The sequence below is a fragment of the Zeugodacus cucurbitae genome, chromosome 5 (genome assembly GCF_028554725.1).
Source record: "Zeugodacus cucurbitae isolate PBARC_wt_2022May chromosome 5, idZeuCucr1.2, whole genome shotgun sequence".
Classification (NCBI taxonomy): domain Eukaryota; kingdom Metazoa; phylum Arthropoda; class Insecta; order Diptera; family Tephritidae; genus Zeugodacus; species Zeugodacus cucurbitae.
The window spans coordinates 68,116,051-68,132,669 of record NC_071670.1 but is presented as its reverse complement, the minus strand read 5'-3'; the positions used below and the strand labels follow the sequence as shown (position 1 = coordinate 68,132,669).

The following is a 16,619-nucleotide window of genomic DNA, read 5'->3' as shown; positions in this document are numbered from 1 at the left end:
TGTATGCAGCAGCGTGTGGTGAAAAAGTGGCACTTGTTTGTGATCATGGCTTTGATTTCCTCCTCATATCTAGTGGCTTCTGCAGATATACATACATACATACATACATGTATATTTATTTATGAGTACTCCATAACATGTATGTAGGTGTGTATGTATATGCATATGAGCTGGTTGCTGACTTTTGTTCACCGCAATTCTATTTTTTCCATTCATCCACCTTTCCTGATTTTCTTCTTACTATTGCATGTGTATATAAATAGAATAGTTTCAGGTTTTTCCAGCCACAAGAGCAATTAAACATTTTCTATTTATGCTAAAATCTGTGCTATGTATATTGAATGAAGCCAATCCAATAGCCATGACAGCCACAGGTAACAAATGCGGTTGCCCAGTTGCATATTTTAACGAACATTCTCGGGCAGCTAACCTAGAAAATATGCACTTGAGCAGATTCGCTGGTTTTGAGCGAAGAAAGATTTTGGCCGAGCACTTCATTTATATATGTACGAGTATAAAGAAAATGAGTACATAATTTTCAGTATATATGTATGTATAAATATTTCATCTTTTTAAAGGACTGGAAAGTATTTTAAGATTTGTCGATTGAAAAGGCTGCGCAAGTGTCCAGATTGTTAAAGTTATAGATCTATCCTTAATTTCCTTCTTAGTAAAACGCTTGCAAATGGCACCAACACTTCTTTGAAGACGCGTCGCATAGTCATACACTTTAGCCACTTGGTTCAACCACATGTGTCTGCCATGTAAGCCAACCAACATCGCAGATCCACTCTGCCGGCAGCAAGGCATACTGAGGATATTGCATATGAATACGCGTACAATGGCGGTTAATCATATCAAATGCGCATGCGCGTTGTCTACTAAACGTCTTGTTAGGCATTCGCTTTGTTTGTGTGTACGATTTTGTAGCTATTTTTGTCCATCTTTATAAATTGATAGCAACCCTCGTGGTATTTATGGTGTAATATGTATCATAGATTGCTGGTGGTACTAGTCACTTTATGCTAGTCCTTATTGCTAGTTATTCTCGGCTACCACAAAAGGGTTCGCTGCACAAATGCCAATAATCAGATAGATTTTAGTTAAAAATAGTTTGTGGTTGATCGGGTTTGGCATAAAGCTCGCAGCATGCGGTAGAATGGAGTTGGAGGCGATGGAGTAATGCGCATGTGTGCAAGCGAAGAAGCCTTAAAAGCCTTAGTATGAGCACGTACTACATACATATAACTAATTTGGTATGATTGGTTTGAAATAGTGAGGAGCCTGTAAGGGTTCTTTGTAATTTCTGATAAATATTAATGCAAACCACACACATACATATGTATATTTTTGAGGCATGACATAAAAGAAAAGACTATTACAATTTTTATAGCAGCAATTTGAAAGCGTTAGGATTTATAATTTTTTTTTTCATTTGAGTTTGAAAAATATTTCCTTATTTATTTTAAACTGAAAGTCAAAAAAGATTAATTTTATATTGGTTTTATTTGCTTGCGAAGAATATAGCTTATTTAAACAGATTTTTTTTTTTAAATATATATTAGCTTTTTAAAACTACTTTGAAGCCTTTGGGATTCTTCGATTTTTCTAGATTTTTCATCCAAAATATCTTTTTAGCATTTAGGAAATTCACAAGCTTTGTTGTATGTCTTATGTCATATTTTAATATTCTTAAAAATACGACACTTGTGAGCACCCTTAACTGTTGTATGTCATATGATTCCAAAAAATAACCGGTTACTACAGTACTAGGCATATGCCCCAAAAAAAAAAATCGGCAGCAAGTGGGTAGGGGCACTTTTTTCGGTTTTTTGCGGCATATGCCTAGTACTGCAGTAACCGGTTACTTTTTGGTAATTTTGCATGTGAAACAACAACAGTGTTGTTATGTTTTTGTTCATAAAAAAATATGACAATATGACGATTTGACACAATATGACACCTTGTGAATACCCTAATTATTTTTCAACAGAGATATCCTTTTGAAAAAATAATGATTTCTATAAAAACACAAATTATAACTCTTTTCAGAAAAAATTTTAGTCTCTTCAAACTTGAGGTTAGAAAATGTTTGCATTTCCTTATAGCTGGAAAATGAGAACACAAAATAAGCATTTTTGGTACTACAAAATCATAAGTTGTGTTATTGTGTTGACTTTCTTTATCACTACTAATTTTTTACGCGATTATGTTATCTGCTTATGCTTTAGTGCAGTTTTCTGGTTTTTTTGCTTGAACAAAAAATTAAATAAATATGCACTTGTAGATTGAAATTCAATTTTAGCATATACACACACTGCAAGAAAAGGTAAATATTAGCACTATGCCGCACCGAGCTCAACAAAAATTATATTTTCACACATACCAGCAAATAGACATACATACATGCTTGCATATATGTATGCATATAACACTTTAATGTAGAAAAAATCATATTATTCTTGATTATCAGCCATTAAAATGTATATACATATGTATACACGGAAATCGTGAGTTGCTTTCGCATGTGTATGTGTGAGGATATGATAGAAAATCGCATGCGATATTTTTTATTTCCCACAACACAACTTTCTTATGCACAAGCACGGCAAGAGCGTTCAAGTGCCGGTGTATTTGTGCACGCACACAAGCACAACTGCCAACACTCAATGGCGAATGTGTGTGTGTGTGTGTGCGTAAAAAATGCAGAGAGTACGACGTCTGAGAGCGCGCCTCAAGCCGGTGAGTGGCTTGGCTTGAGCTGCGCTTGACTTGCTGAGCAACACTGCACTAACAACAATGCCGCTGGCGTACAGAATAGAAGCATAATAAAAACAAAAAGAGAATTGTTGTAGAAAACGAAGCGCGAGCGAGTTGCCTCTTCTGGGCGTTTATATGTGTATATGTATAGGGAATATAGGCGCACACACACACACAAGCGCAATAACGCCATCATCATTATCGTCAACGGCTAGCATACTGCTTACACTATCATCACAACAGAAATTTTCCTGCTCATATCCAGCCAGCAGCCAGCCATTTGCCGGGGATATATAAACGCCGGCCCACGTCTGCAGCTAATCAAAGTGCTTTTCGAATCAGTCCGCTGCGCATAAACACAAGGTAAAGCAAGTCAACTAAGTAGTCAACAGTAAAAAATCAAAATACTAGCATTAAATAGCGCGCTGAAATTATTTTGAAAATTAATAATATATTAACAGAGTAAGAGCAAGTGCTGCGCTTCAGATTTAAACTAAACGCAGTTACTTTTGCACTTTTTTTTTTTTGGTTTTTTTCTAATTAAATAGTGGAAATTTTCTGGTGTTGGTCATTGTAAAAAATTGCTTCGACAATACTATCTCTAGTGTTTAAAGAAAAATAAATTTTAATAAAATTTAGCACAAATATCATCAGGTGAGTTGTTGGGCGGCGTATATGAAATCATCAGCATCAAAAAACAGTTGGCAATTTCTGTGCTTAGTGTAGAATTTCGCATGTGGCGGTTAATTAAGTGCAAATTGAACAAACGAAAAAGCATTTGCGAACACAACACTTTGTGTGTTAAATGAACTGAAAAACTCGAAAAAAGCGTCGAAATGCAAATTTTTTTATTATATTAAACTAGTAAAGAAGTGTACTTGCGAAACGGGCTAAACGTAGTGATAAAATCATAAAATCAGAGAAAAAGCATGGAATTAGTTGAATAACTAGAGCAGACGCTTTGAGAATTCACCACAAATTTTCCATTACTTTTTTGTGTCTGTACTGAAGTAACCCTTTTCTGAGTTGATACTTTCTAATTTTTTACGAATACTAAATGTTTAATTTTTTAACAATTTCAAGTTAATAACTGCACCTTCATTTATTTTATTTCTGAAAGCTGCTAAAATTTAAATTTTAAAATTTTTAACACCGTTTCCAAATTGCAGACTTTTTATTGATATTAAAATAATTTGTAATTTATTTAAAAATGTGCGACTTAGTAAATATTTTGTTATAATTTTTTCCGACATATTTTACCAGTGATACAGATTTTTATTTAATGTTTAATATATAAAACGCGAAGTAGATATATAAAATAATAATAATTAATATATAAAAAACGTAGTAATAGAGTAGAGAAAGCAAGACATTCTAGAAGGATTTCTTATTTATTTTTAGCCATTCAAGACAACAGAAATTTAGTTCGTAATAATTAAATGAAATAAATAACAAAAGTTGTTTCTAAGTAAAATAGAAACAATAGTGGCTTATAGATTGATGAATATAGAAAATTGCGGAAATAATAGTTTTTTATAAATAATTTAAATTCAAAAGAATTTTTAAGCTTCAGAAAAATAATTTTTCAAATTAAAAATTAAAAAAAAATCATTTTAGGTTTATTTGATATTAAAATTTTTGGACCATTTTTTAATAATTTTTAATTTTAATTTACTAAAAATAACTATTATAATGTAATATAATATTTAGTTTTTAAGGAAACGAAGCATTTTTTACTAACTTTAAAATAATTTTTTATTATATAATTTATATGTAGTTAGACCATTTGAAGTTTTGCTTTTTGTTAAAATTATTTTTTTTTATAATTTTTTTTTTAATGCTGATTTTCTTTCTTTGATACAATTATTCTAGAAAAATATGAAATTTGTTTTTGTTGCTTGTGATTTTCTTTAAATATACATATAGATGCATTTAAAAAATTTTAATTCTTATTTGAAAACAAAAAATGGAAATATTTTCAATAAAAATATTTGAAATTAATTAAGGGTTTGAGCGATTATATTACGACATTTTTTCGATAAATTATCAAACTATAAATTTTTTAAAATTTTTTATAAATAATATTTTCTAAATAATAAAATAAAAATTAAATTTTCTAAAATAATAAAAAAATATAAAAAAAAAATATTTTTTGGTTTGGAAATGTAGTCAAGTTTAAATATTGTCTATTATAAATTATAGATTATTTGTTTTTTTTTCCTAAATAAAAAAATAAAAATAAAATTTTCTAAATTAATAAAAAAAAATTAAAAAAAAAATATTTTTTGGTTTGGAAATGTAGTCAAGTTTAAATATTGTCTAATTTTTTCTATAAATATTTTTCTTTTTAACAAGTACCACAGTACAAGTCCGATCATTTTATATAATAATGGCATTTTATATACGAGTATAAATGTCATAGACATTCTTTTAAGCTTCAATTGACAGAGTTCCATGGCATAGCCACATTATTTTTTTATAAAAATATTAAAATAAAATACACATATATATAAAAATATACATTTAACGCGTCGAACCAAACTTGACATTGAACTGAAAAATCAAATTATCACTTATTCACACACCATCCGAACCTGTTCATATGTTTTAATCAAAACGCAGAAACATGTTGTTGAACTCGAACCAACTTTGTAGATCAATGAATTTGAACCGCGAATCGGACAAGACGGGCCCTAACAGCCAAAACGCAACGTATAACTAAAAGAAAAATATATTGAAATTGACAAATAATGCGCACACACAGGCAGGCACATATAGATACCTCGCTACCATTATACATATATAAAAAATGCAATGCAAACCACTTGTCCAAGTGACATTCAAGGTGTACGAATGGCCAACCAGCTAACCAACCGAGCTTCTTGCATACATTGTCTTTGGCATTAAGAAGTGCGCAAGAAAAGACACCAAGTGTATGGTGGGAAACACCTACACACATGCAACGCAACAGCACCGTTGTGCTCCTCGTGCGCCCAGTGCCGTTAAGGCGCGCAGCGGTCACATGCTAGATTCTCAATTTTTCATTTTTTCATTTCATAGTAGCTGATGAAATCAGCATGTCCGCATTGACTTTTGGAAAATGTTCGTGCAATCGAATTGTATTTAAATTGCAGCAGCAGTGCAGAATGCAGACACTTTGCACACACACACACAGACACACACCCTCGTAAATCTAAGGAGCGAGAACTTGTTTGCATAACATAACGTGTTAGCCATAAACCAGCTAAGATTTGTGTATATGCTTTATAATGATCGCCTGCATTTGCGCCATAATTCAGCTAAGTTAAGCGCTTTATAACTTTGGCTGCATATACCATACACCATCACACACACATGCATACGTGTGGCTAAATACCAGGTTACATGGGTGCAAGCCAGCAGCGTCAATTATGGTCCAGGGCCTTCTATTGCTGCAATTTGTTTGGCAAAGTTCAAAAACGTAATTAATACATGTAGAAATTCGAAAAGGCGCGCAATTGCATTATTAACGCTTATTATTGTTGTTGTTGTTGTTGTTGATAGTCAATTGCATATTAGCATTAACCATAACCAATACAATTGCATAGCAGTCTATATGTATGACAGACAATGAAATGTTGTTGTGACTCTGTACCATGACATCGTGTTCTAGTGGTCCGCACCAGCAACTTAAATGCACAAATGCTGGTGGCAAGTAACTACATACATGATTGCACATCTGCTCGTATGTGCAGCAAATTGCATTCCTTTGAAACTAGATTTTCCGCACTGTATATTTCTCATGCAGTGATCGTTCGTTCTCTATTCACGCTTTAGTAATTTACCATAGACCCAAGCAATTGCTGCAAAACTTGCAGAAAAATTACTAATAGAAAAAATTACAAGCAACAACAACAACACGCTTTACAACTGCATATCGCATTCACCTTTAAGCGTTTGTTGTTATTTTTGCTGTAGTGACTGTGAGCCACTAAATAGCTTAGTAGTGCTCGCTGTAAGTCAACAAATATTTGATTTGTCTCACTGACTACTGCTGTATTGTCGCTTAGTGCCGCATGCGCAGTCAATTTGGCAAATCATTTGTCAGCTACATGTTGCTGCAACATTGGTAGGCAACAATTTGTTGCCAGCAAGCTCCTTTTGTTGCTATGAATACAAAATGAGAATCGTTTTATTTCGATGGACTATCGATTTTTTATTGAAATTGCATTCGACATTCGTCATGGGAAATCAGCATATATTTTGGAGAACTTTCAGTTAGGACACTTAAGAACAATTTCGGTGCCCCACTGTATAAGAAATTTGAGGTCTAGTGAGGTTCCATGATCTCCTAAAATGAAATTTATTTCTTAAAAGATGGTTGCTTTTCATGGACGTGACGGCACTCCATCTGACTAACCTACCCTAGAAGCTATTAATTTTTCAATACTCACTTCAGACTCAACAGATTTTTAATATTTTTCTAAGGTTCCTTCGGTTATTTATTGACTAACATATTTCATGCCGTACTTTATATAGTATCAAAATAGTATTAAGCAGTCTATGGCTTACGGCTTTTCACTTCGATAGCCAAATTGATAACCAGAAGAGAAAATGGAGATGAATTCACTACAACTATAAACATTTTTCTAGAATCAAAATGTTAAGCAAATTATATGAAAAACGTAATTAATATATAATTATAATTTAAGAATTTCGCCTTTAACTCAACTTAAACTATTTTTCCAACTGATTACAGACATACATACATAATTATTTTTATCAAAAAATAAAATATTATATTTTTGCCTTTCCTATTTTTTCGAATCAGATTTGAAAATTTCAATCAAAAGTCAAGCAAATATATTCCATTATCTTTATCAAGAAGATTTGAGTTATTTAGGCTCAGAAGCTGCCACATAGTTGTATTTTTTCTACATAAAAAGCAATAAAAAAAGTCAAAATTACTTTTGTCGAAAATGAATAATTACTTGCTTGTGGGTTGTCAACACTGGCAGCTGAGATTTTTTTGAAAGATTTTTGAAGCTGAAGAACTTTTGCCAAACATATAAACTTTGCAGAGTATATTTATCATATTTATTATGTATATATAGCTATATCCATATGTATATATGTATATGTACGTGCAAATTGTTATATTTCCTTGCTTTACGACTTCACTCAGCACATTTCTATGGGCCATGGCTACCTGAGCGAAGTGGAAGCTGTGATTAATCTACCATCAACTTTATGGTTGGGGCCATAAGCAATAAATGAAATGACTTGTGCAAAATTATTACAGCAGTCAAGGAAAAAATCTTAATTAAACTTGTCATTAAAATAATTTTTATGCAAAAACATACAAAGATACATGGACACATATAATACATATATATATATATGTACTCTTATATCAATGTATTGGAAAGAGAAAGGCATGGCTGATATTAGAAGCTAACGCATACATATAAAAGCCACAGGCAGGCATCCTGCTAGAGTTCAAACTCAAAGTTGAGTAGCATGGCTAGCAAATTATCGGCAAGAAGCCATACAAACCTACACTTTACTGAAGATGTACTACAAGTCATTGCATGGATGTCTGCCTACCTGTTGGGTAGTAAAGCTATCGCCTCAAACTATTCTATAAACGAGTTTCTTGGCCACAGCGCCGTGTCCGACGAGGAGTCAATGAACGCGCCTTTGCTCTTAAACGCAGAAATTCGACTTCTTGTCGGAGAAGACGCCGCATAAACCAGTGCTGCGAAAGTTGCCAATGCCTTGATGCTTTGGCTTGGCATAGTTTGATGGCATGGCATGGCCAGGTAGTCCGGCTACGGCTAAGCATTATGTAGCATTTCGCAACGTTAAATATTAAATAATCCGAAGCAACTAAATACGGGCAACATATGACAAAGAGCAACAAAAAGTTATTGTAGCGTTTAACACAGATCATTGGACACATATGTATATGACAGGCATACGTTTGAGTGTCAGTGTGCGAAGGTGATGTGCGCAAGGAAGAGTAATGTGAGACGAATTGGCATGAAAACGAGTTTTATCTATTTACTCCTGTAAAAACAGATATTTTTTCTTTTCAAAAAAAGTTTCTTTTTCCTTCACAATAAGGCGCAGCAAGAGGTAAATGGACATAAATTTTGCATTTTTAAGTTCGAACTGTCTGTAGGCATGTCGCGCTGAGGTTGCTCTCTTTATCTTTTTTGCCATAAACCGTTTAGCGAGTGTTATGTAATGCACCAATGTTGCATGTAGCATATGTTGTGCGTTATGCGCTGTTATTGATGTTACGTTTATTAATTGCAGGCACTGTAAAAGTGCATTGTAGGCGCGATTTCGCTTTCGGATTACGCTCTAAAGTGTCTTTATTACTCTTTTGGATATTTTATACGCGCTTGGAAACGCGCTGATTTATGTGCGCGCTACTGCAACGAACGCGCTTTGATTTGCATGCGCACGCATTGCACACGGCGCTGCATTAGTCACCGCCTGGCGCAATTGTGGCGATTTCGTAGTTAACGCTGATTTACATATTGCACTTTTAAAGTGTTTTCAATTATTGTCCACCTACATATTGGCGTTTCCAAGTGCACACATGTGGTTTGACAGCCATTAATTATGTACGTCAAGTTTCACATTTAGAATAATGGTGTGGCCATTAGCGTTCAAGCTGTGGTTTGACTGATTTACTTAAAATTCGAAGCACACACAGACACAGTATATAGTGGAACTATATCAATATACTGTCAGATTTGTGTGACTATTATAGAACACTATAAAAGTGTTTCACCAGATTTATGGCGCGTAATAAACCGTTTATTGTTATATTAGAGTGTTCTGAGAAAACGGAAATTAACAGTAATTACATTAACTGCTCACTGTTTTTGTGCTAGCGAAATTCGTGAATTAGTTCAAAAACTTTCCTATTGTCGGACTCAAGAAAATAGCTCGTAAATGTCAATTTCAAAGTATTTATGTGTCGGTGTGTGTGTTCATAAGCTGTGGAAAATCACGGTAATTTCATGTAATTGCAAATTTCCTTCTGTCATATACTCTACGAAATAAACTAGAAATTTGCACAAATCGTTAGTATGTACTCACTGCTTTAACGTTCTAAGCGTCTACTGCCCGCAGAACGTCTACTGCTAATTGAAAGTTCAATATGTTGTGCGGAAATTTAAACCTATATTAAGGTTTGTCAACAATTTATTGACTTTGCTGGCATTCACGTGGCACGGCACTAAAAATATAACGCGCATTTGCATACTTATAACTTTAATAATAATAAAATTAATAACTTTGTTGGAAAGTTGTTTGGAAATAAACAAACTCAGAGATGGTGTTCTATAGGAAATTGAATGATAAGTTGCTCTACTGTGAAATTTTCGAGAAAAAATTATACAAAAAATTCGAATGTACTGTATTCAAATATTATAAAAAAAAAACTTTCAAAATGAGGTATATTCGAAAATACGAATTTGAATTCGAATTACTTCGAAATTCGAAAAAAATGCATATACGCAATTTTTAATCTGCACTAGAGTTCAACAAATGCTCATAAAACTAAATCTGCAGTCACGTATTTTCAATAGAAATTTTTGATGACTGAGCAAATGTCAACTGATAATGGCGAACTTTGAGATATTTTTTTGCGAAAATAAAAATTAATATTTGGCGTGCGTATAAACATAATTGAGCGTAGATAAGCAGTTTTATTCGCAAACGACATATATATTATAGGAAAACGTTGCGAATTATTATTATTTTCATTTAATACTAATTTAATCCAATATAGATAGTAGTATATATATGACAAATGCTTTTGAAGTCGCTTAGCTTATAACTCAACTCCTTGAACTCGGTTGAAATGAGTACTTGTGTTGTTGCTTTACAAATACTTTAGCGCGTATTCTTTTAACGCGAGCTACCAAAAGAACAGCGTTTATGTCAACCAAAAACTACTGTTTAAATTTGTAATTTGAGGTTAGGTTCTACAATGTTCACACACTGCGTTCTTTACTTAAGTTCAAACAAATCATAATAGAGTAATTGTATACACTTACTCATATTCTCTGATTGCATATCAAATTATAAGCATTTAATTAAAGTAAACATTTACATTTGATCATGTGATATAAATGGAAATAAAACTGCGGCAATGGAATATAAATAAATACGCATTGTGTGTGGTTTTGTCAGGCGCATAATGAGCAATCAAAACAATAAACTCACTTTATTTATTTAAAACTTATGACAATTAACAACTTAACGAAAAGTAATGTATTGAATTGCAATTATTAAACTTAAGCAAAGAATGCAAGAATTATTCCGCTACACAGACTTTGAAAGACGTCAGTACAGAATTTCTTTACGCAAATCAAGCATTCCCAGATAAATAAGTATGCACATAATGCCCGTACCACTTAGCGTTTACAATTAGCACTTAAGCTCAACTGAGGAGAATGCTCCAGAATGATCTGTGAGCTTTCTGGAAAGTAGGCGCCCCCAACGCCGCTGTACGTTGAACTTGCTTATTGAATTTAGTGGTCACGGCGTTCACGCGTTCATATGATTTCTCCGCCGCCGCCGCCTCCCTCGGTCATGTGCAACCGGCAACCGCCAGCCGGCACAATGGATGCTGCGAGTTTACAAAGACCGGCTTCGACGTCGTTGATTAAATTGCAAGCTTCCGTCATTTGAAGAGCGGCGCAGACAATTCAATCAAATTAAGCAGATGTATAAACGGCGCAGGGCTGTGGTACTAGGCGAAATCTGTACACTGATTTACAAATAGTCGTTGTTAAAAATACGAGCATTGTAGAGCGTAGAATAATATGTGTGTAAAAATACTTTGCACAAATTCAATTGCTAGGAATTTAATCCATCGCTTGTGCAATCAACATTCTATGAATTTGTGCCGCATTAATATGACCTTTCCAATTGACCAAGCCCTCGAGAGGCGCCATTTCATTTCCACTATCAGTCAGGCATAGTTAAATAGTAAACAGAGAGCGCATTTAAAATTTGGTGGCAACTAATTAAATCACTTATGTAATAATAATTTTTCGTTTTTTTCTTTCCAATTGCAGTATGAAGTTCCAATTAGTCATTCTCTCCGCCCTGCTGGTCAGCGCATTCGCTCTACCCGTACCCGATGAGGAAGTGTCGCCGGTAGTACAGGCGGTGCCACAAGTGCAAGAGAAGTCCGTTGAAGTACAAAAGGTCGATGAGAAGGTTATCGATGCGGTCAAGCCAGTTGAGGCTCGTGCTGCTGAACTTCCCGCCGCTGAAGCAGCAGCGCCGTTGCCAGCTGCTGAGGAGAAGAAGGAAGCTCTACCCGCTGAACTCCCATTGAACGCACCCGATGCCGAAATTAGCCAGAGCTTGCCCGCCGAGAAGAAGGACAAACAGACACGCGCTGACGATCAAGTAGAGGAAACTAAGGCACTGCCTGTTGTTGCCGCCGCACCTGTTGCTGTCGCTGCCGGTATCGCTGAAGAACCCAAACAAGCTGAGGAAGCTATTGTCGCTACTGAGGAGAAAATCAATATCGAAGGCAAATCCACCATCATTGCTGAAGCCGCACCAGCTGAGCAGAAGAAGGATGAACTCTCTGCCGCTGAGGAAACACCTGTGGTGAAAACTGATGCTGCCCCCCCTGCCTCTGTTGATGCCGCCCCTGCTGCTGCTCCTGCTACTGAAGCTAAGAAAGAGGAAGCACCCGCACGTCAAGAACGTGTTGGCGAAGCTGTGAATGAGGTTGAATCCAGTGCCGTTCCCGCTGCTCCCGTTGCCGCTGAAGTAGTGCCAGCCGTCAAGAGTTTGCCAACTGAAGAAGCCGCGCCTGCTGCTGCCCCCGCTGAAGATGCACCTGTCGCTGCTGCCGCTACACCCGCCATTGCCACCGATGCTGCACCAGAACAGCCCGCTGAAATCGAGAAACAACCAGAAGCTCCTAAGGAGTTGTTGAAATCGGCTGCTTCTGAACCAATTGCTGAGAAAGTCGAACCAGCGGCGCCAGCACCAGCCGGTGATATTCCACAACAAGCCAGCGAAGAGAGCGCAGCCAAGGCATTGAAGGTAGAGGAACCAGCACAATCAGCACCAGTTGCTGCTGTTGCCGCACCAGAAGCTAAGAAAATCGAAGAACCCGCTGCTGCCGCACCAGCACCTGCTGAGCAGCCACAACAACAACAAAAAGAGCTCACACCCGAGGTAAAGGAAAGTGAACCCAAGACATTGGAGGAAAAGAAACCCGCTGCTGAGGCTGACAACTCAAGTGAGAGCAAGAAATCTAAAGACTCCAACTCATCATCCGATTCCTCCGAATCCGAGTCGAAGGAAAGCAGCGAATCCAAGGAGGAAAAATCAGACTAAGAATCTATATGAATCCGAACGAATACCTCCTTCCAATTAAAAACAAAAATTAAAAAAATCAACAACAACAATTTGACCACACTTCAAACAACACAAACAATTGGTTGTGTGAAGTTCTGCAAAAAAACACAAACGAATGACCGTCCGGTCACGTGGTCACAAACTCAACGCTCTTAATAATATATAGTTAGTTATTTTTAGTTGTAAAAACTATTTAGAAAGAAACGAAATCAACAAAACGGACAAAACCGAAGGGACCGAAAGCATGAATATTCGCAAGCTAAAGGCAACCATTAGTACGAGTATGACGTAGGCAGTGTAAAGAACCATGAAAGTTATTATGAAACAGCATAGAAGCAAATGCCGATTATGGTCGGGAGAATTGAAACAAGTGCTTTGTAGATTGCAACAACACAACCGCCGCCAGTGACAGTCTAGTTCTCCGACTCCACAGCGAGCCAGGGAGCCAGAGGTCTACTTCTACTTCTCGAATTCACTTGAAAGACAAACCAAGAAGATGGCATACAAGCAATAATACTTACACAAGTAATTATGATATATCATAAATTATATACATAAAACAAAAACAAAAAACAGTAATTTAAGCTTAATTAAATTAAACAATACAAGTTAAATCAACCACATGCTGTAAGGTGAAGTTCAAACGAGGGAATATTTAATTTTAATATATATGAGTATGTACGAGTAATTATTGCCGATGGATATAAGTAAAGCAATCATAATTTATGAGAGATGCACAACTACTTTTAAGTTCTAAAACCACTACGTAACGGTAGACGGAGACCCACAATGTATTTGTAGCGTTAATCTAAGCAGTCCACAATTGACAAAAAACACAAAAAAAAAGCTCGACATCAGTAACGTCCGCCTTGAAAGCAACCAAGCAACCAAGCAACAATGCAACAATAATGCAGCCCGAACAATAAACAAGATACGATATTAATTTAATGCATTCACAGCAAAAGCAAAAGCAAACACCAACCTACGTTAGATAATATAATGCAAACGATACACATACCACATGGACCAATTACGTTTAATTTTATAAATTATATGTATGAGTATGAGTTAAATGTTTATACGCACAAATCTCTGCTGGCACTTGCAATTCAAGTTTTCTTTTTAGGTCTCTAATATATATATATCCATGTGCATTTATGGCTGCTGTGTGTGTGTGTGTGACTTTCAATTACATTTCGAACGAATACGCATTTTAGTAATTGAAATGCAGTTGAGGTGCACACAATGCGTACAAATGCGCATGGATATGGATATGAAGAAATTACGATGATTACATAACACCTATATACCATACATGCATATGAACAAAATGTATTTGTACGATTTTTATATAGACTGACAATTTTTGGATAAAAAATAAAAAATAATTAAAAATATACAAATTCGTCTTTTATTCGCATATTTTCAATGCTTTTACTCACTTTCGCAATACTATGTTGCAAAGAAAGTATAAATAATATGGTTAGGTCCACGTAACGGTGGTTTGTGGCACCGTGAGATAACGCAGATCGATATGTACTTATTTAGTGTTGACCGTTTATGGCAAGGATGACTTATGTAAAACTTTGAAGTTTCTCGATGAATACCTGCATATACGTTTTTCATAACACTAGAAAGGTTCGTGTTGCAAGTACTAATCGGAGCATTGTCATAACCACAAATTGACAATAGGCCTATATTATAATAAATATTTGACATTTAATGTGTGAAATACAGGAGGAATATACGTACTGACATCGCGCGTATCAATGTGACAAGAATTCTTCGATCCATGCTTTTGATCAAAGTGAAGATCTGCGAAAATCAAAGCAACGATCCTAGTTTCAGTGAAATTGGCAACATAGCATACCACACTTATCACAGGGAACTTTTTCATAAAAAATATGTTTTCATCCAATCCACGAATCTATTGCGAAATTAAAAGTATAAGTTCCAGAGGAAATGGGCAATATTTCAACAAATATTTGTCCAGAGTTTTCATTGAAAATTCCGCTTAAGGCAAACTAGTATCAAAATAATTGGGACCGACAAAGAATGAAAGATTCTGAGTATTGTTTGAAGCCGATTTCTTATAATGAATGAAACATAACTTCCATGAAGTCCAATCGAGCGTCATTTGATAGAAAAATCAGTTTCAGTAAGATAATGTTCCATAGAACAAATCAATGAAAATAATGCTTTCACCATTTCCATAGTACACATTTCTTGCGCTTAGTAATTTTTACCTGTTCTCAGAACTTAAAAGAATGATAGTTGAGAAGACATTTAGCTGCAATTAATAAGTAATCGCCGTGAGTCAAGTAAAAGACAAATCGTACTACAAAAGTGGATTCAAAAAGTTGGAAGACTAGTTAATCTTTATTATACCTTCCATTTTGAATTCCATCATCAAATATGTACAAGGTATGTTCAACATATATCGGAAATTTCAAAATTAAAAATTTCAAGGGGAGAGTACAATTGTCATAATTGCCACTGAAGTGCGATAATTTAATTTTTTAAGAGTTTGGCGATTTTCGTTTGTTAAAAGCTCACATTTCGTTGCTTGTCCGTAAATTCTTCGACAAAAATAATACTGTAATGATGCCTCGACCTCCACATTCGCCAGACCTGGCTCCGTGTGACTTTTTCCTACTTCCAAAAACGAATCTTAGTTCCTTAGTAATTTTACAAGCATAGGAGTAGATGAAATCGCTGATCGATCCAAAGGATATGCCAAAAATCGAGTTTAAGAATAATGTGAACGAACGAATGAATATGAAACAAATAAGGAAGGGCTAAGTTCGGGTGTCACCGAACATTTTATACTCTCGCAATTTATTTATTTAATTTTATTAATATAACAAACAATTTGACCCACATATTCGGCATATATATGGTATAAAGTTAGTTATATTATATATGGTGGAAGTTAGGTGATTTCACACATTTTAGGCACGAAGACATATTATTAGAAGAAACATATTCCCTCTGAAGTTCTTCAAAATATCTGAGAGACTTACCTATGTATATGTTCGGTAAAAAAAATTTGTTAGAAGCACTGAGGTCCTCATTATTGATATCTTCACTAGGGCTTACTTTATACATTGTAAAGTAAACGATTCGTGTTGACTTCAAAGTTCTGGTATATGGGAAGTAGGCGTGGTTGTGAACCGATTTGGACTATTTTCACAACATATCATTAGCAAGCTAGGAAGTTATTATGAACCGAATTTCATTAAAATCGGTCGAGTAGTTCTTGAGATATGGTTTTTGACCCATAAGTGGGCAATGCCACGCCCATTTTCCATTTTGTAAAAAAATCTGAGTGCAGCTTTCATCTGCTGTTTCTTTTCTGAAATTTATATATATATTTCTAGCGTTTTTCGATAGTGAGTTTTATCAGAGGTGGGCATGGTTATAATCCCATTTCCTCCATTTTTGGACTGTATAAGGTAGTACCTAAA

General features: G+C 35.1%; 2 protein-coding genes across 2 annotated transcripts in view; one reads left to right on the top strand and one right to left on the bottom strand.

The window, feature by feature from the left end:
- The window catches only part of LOC105211850 (serine/threonine-protein kinase S6KL), a 67,540-nt gene that overhangs the window by 27,935 nt on the left and 22,986 nt on the right, over positions 1–16,619 (bottom strand). The gene's annotated exons all lie outside the window — the stretch shown is intronic.
- LOC105215343 (fibrous sheath CABYR-binding protein) lies at positions 2,977–14,555 on the top strand. The gene is made up of 2 exons (XM_011189202.3): positions 2,977–3,123; positions 11,844–14,555. The coding sequence occupies exon 2, from the start codon at positions 11,845–11,847 to the stop codon at positions 13,129–13,131; it is 1,287 nt and encodes a 428-aa protein (XP_011187504.2). The 5' UTR covers positions 2,977–3,123; position 11,844; the 3' UTR covers positions 13,132–14,555.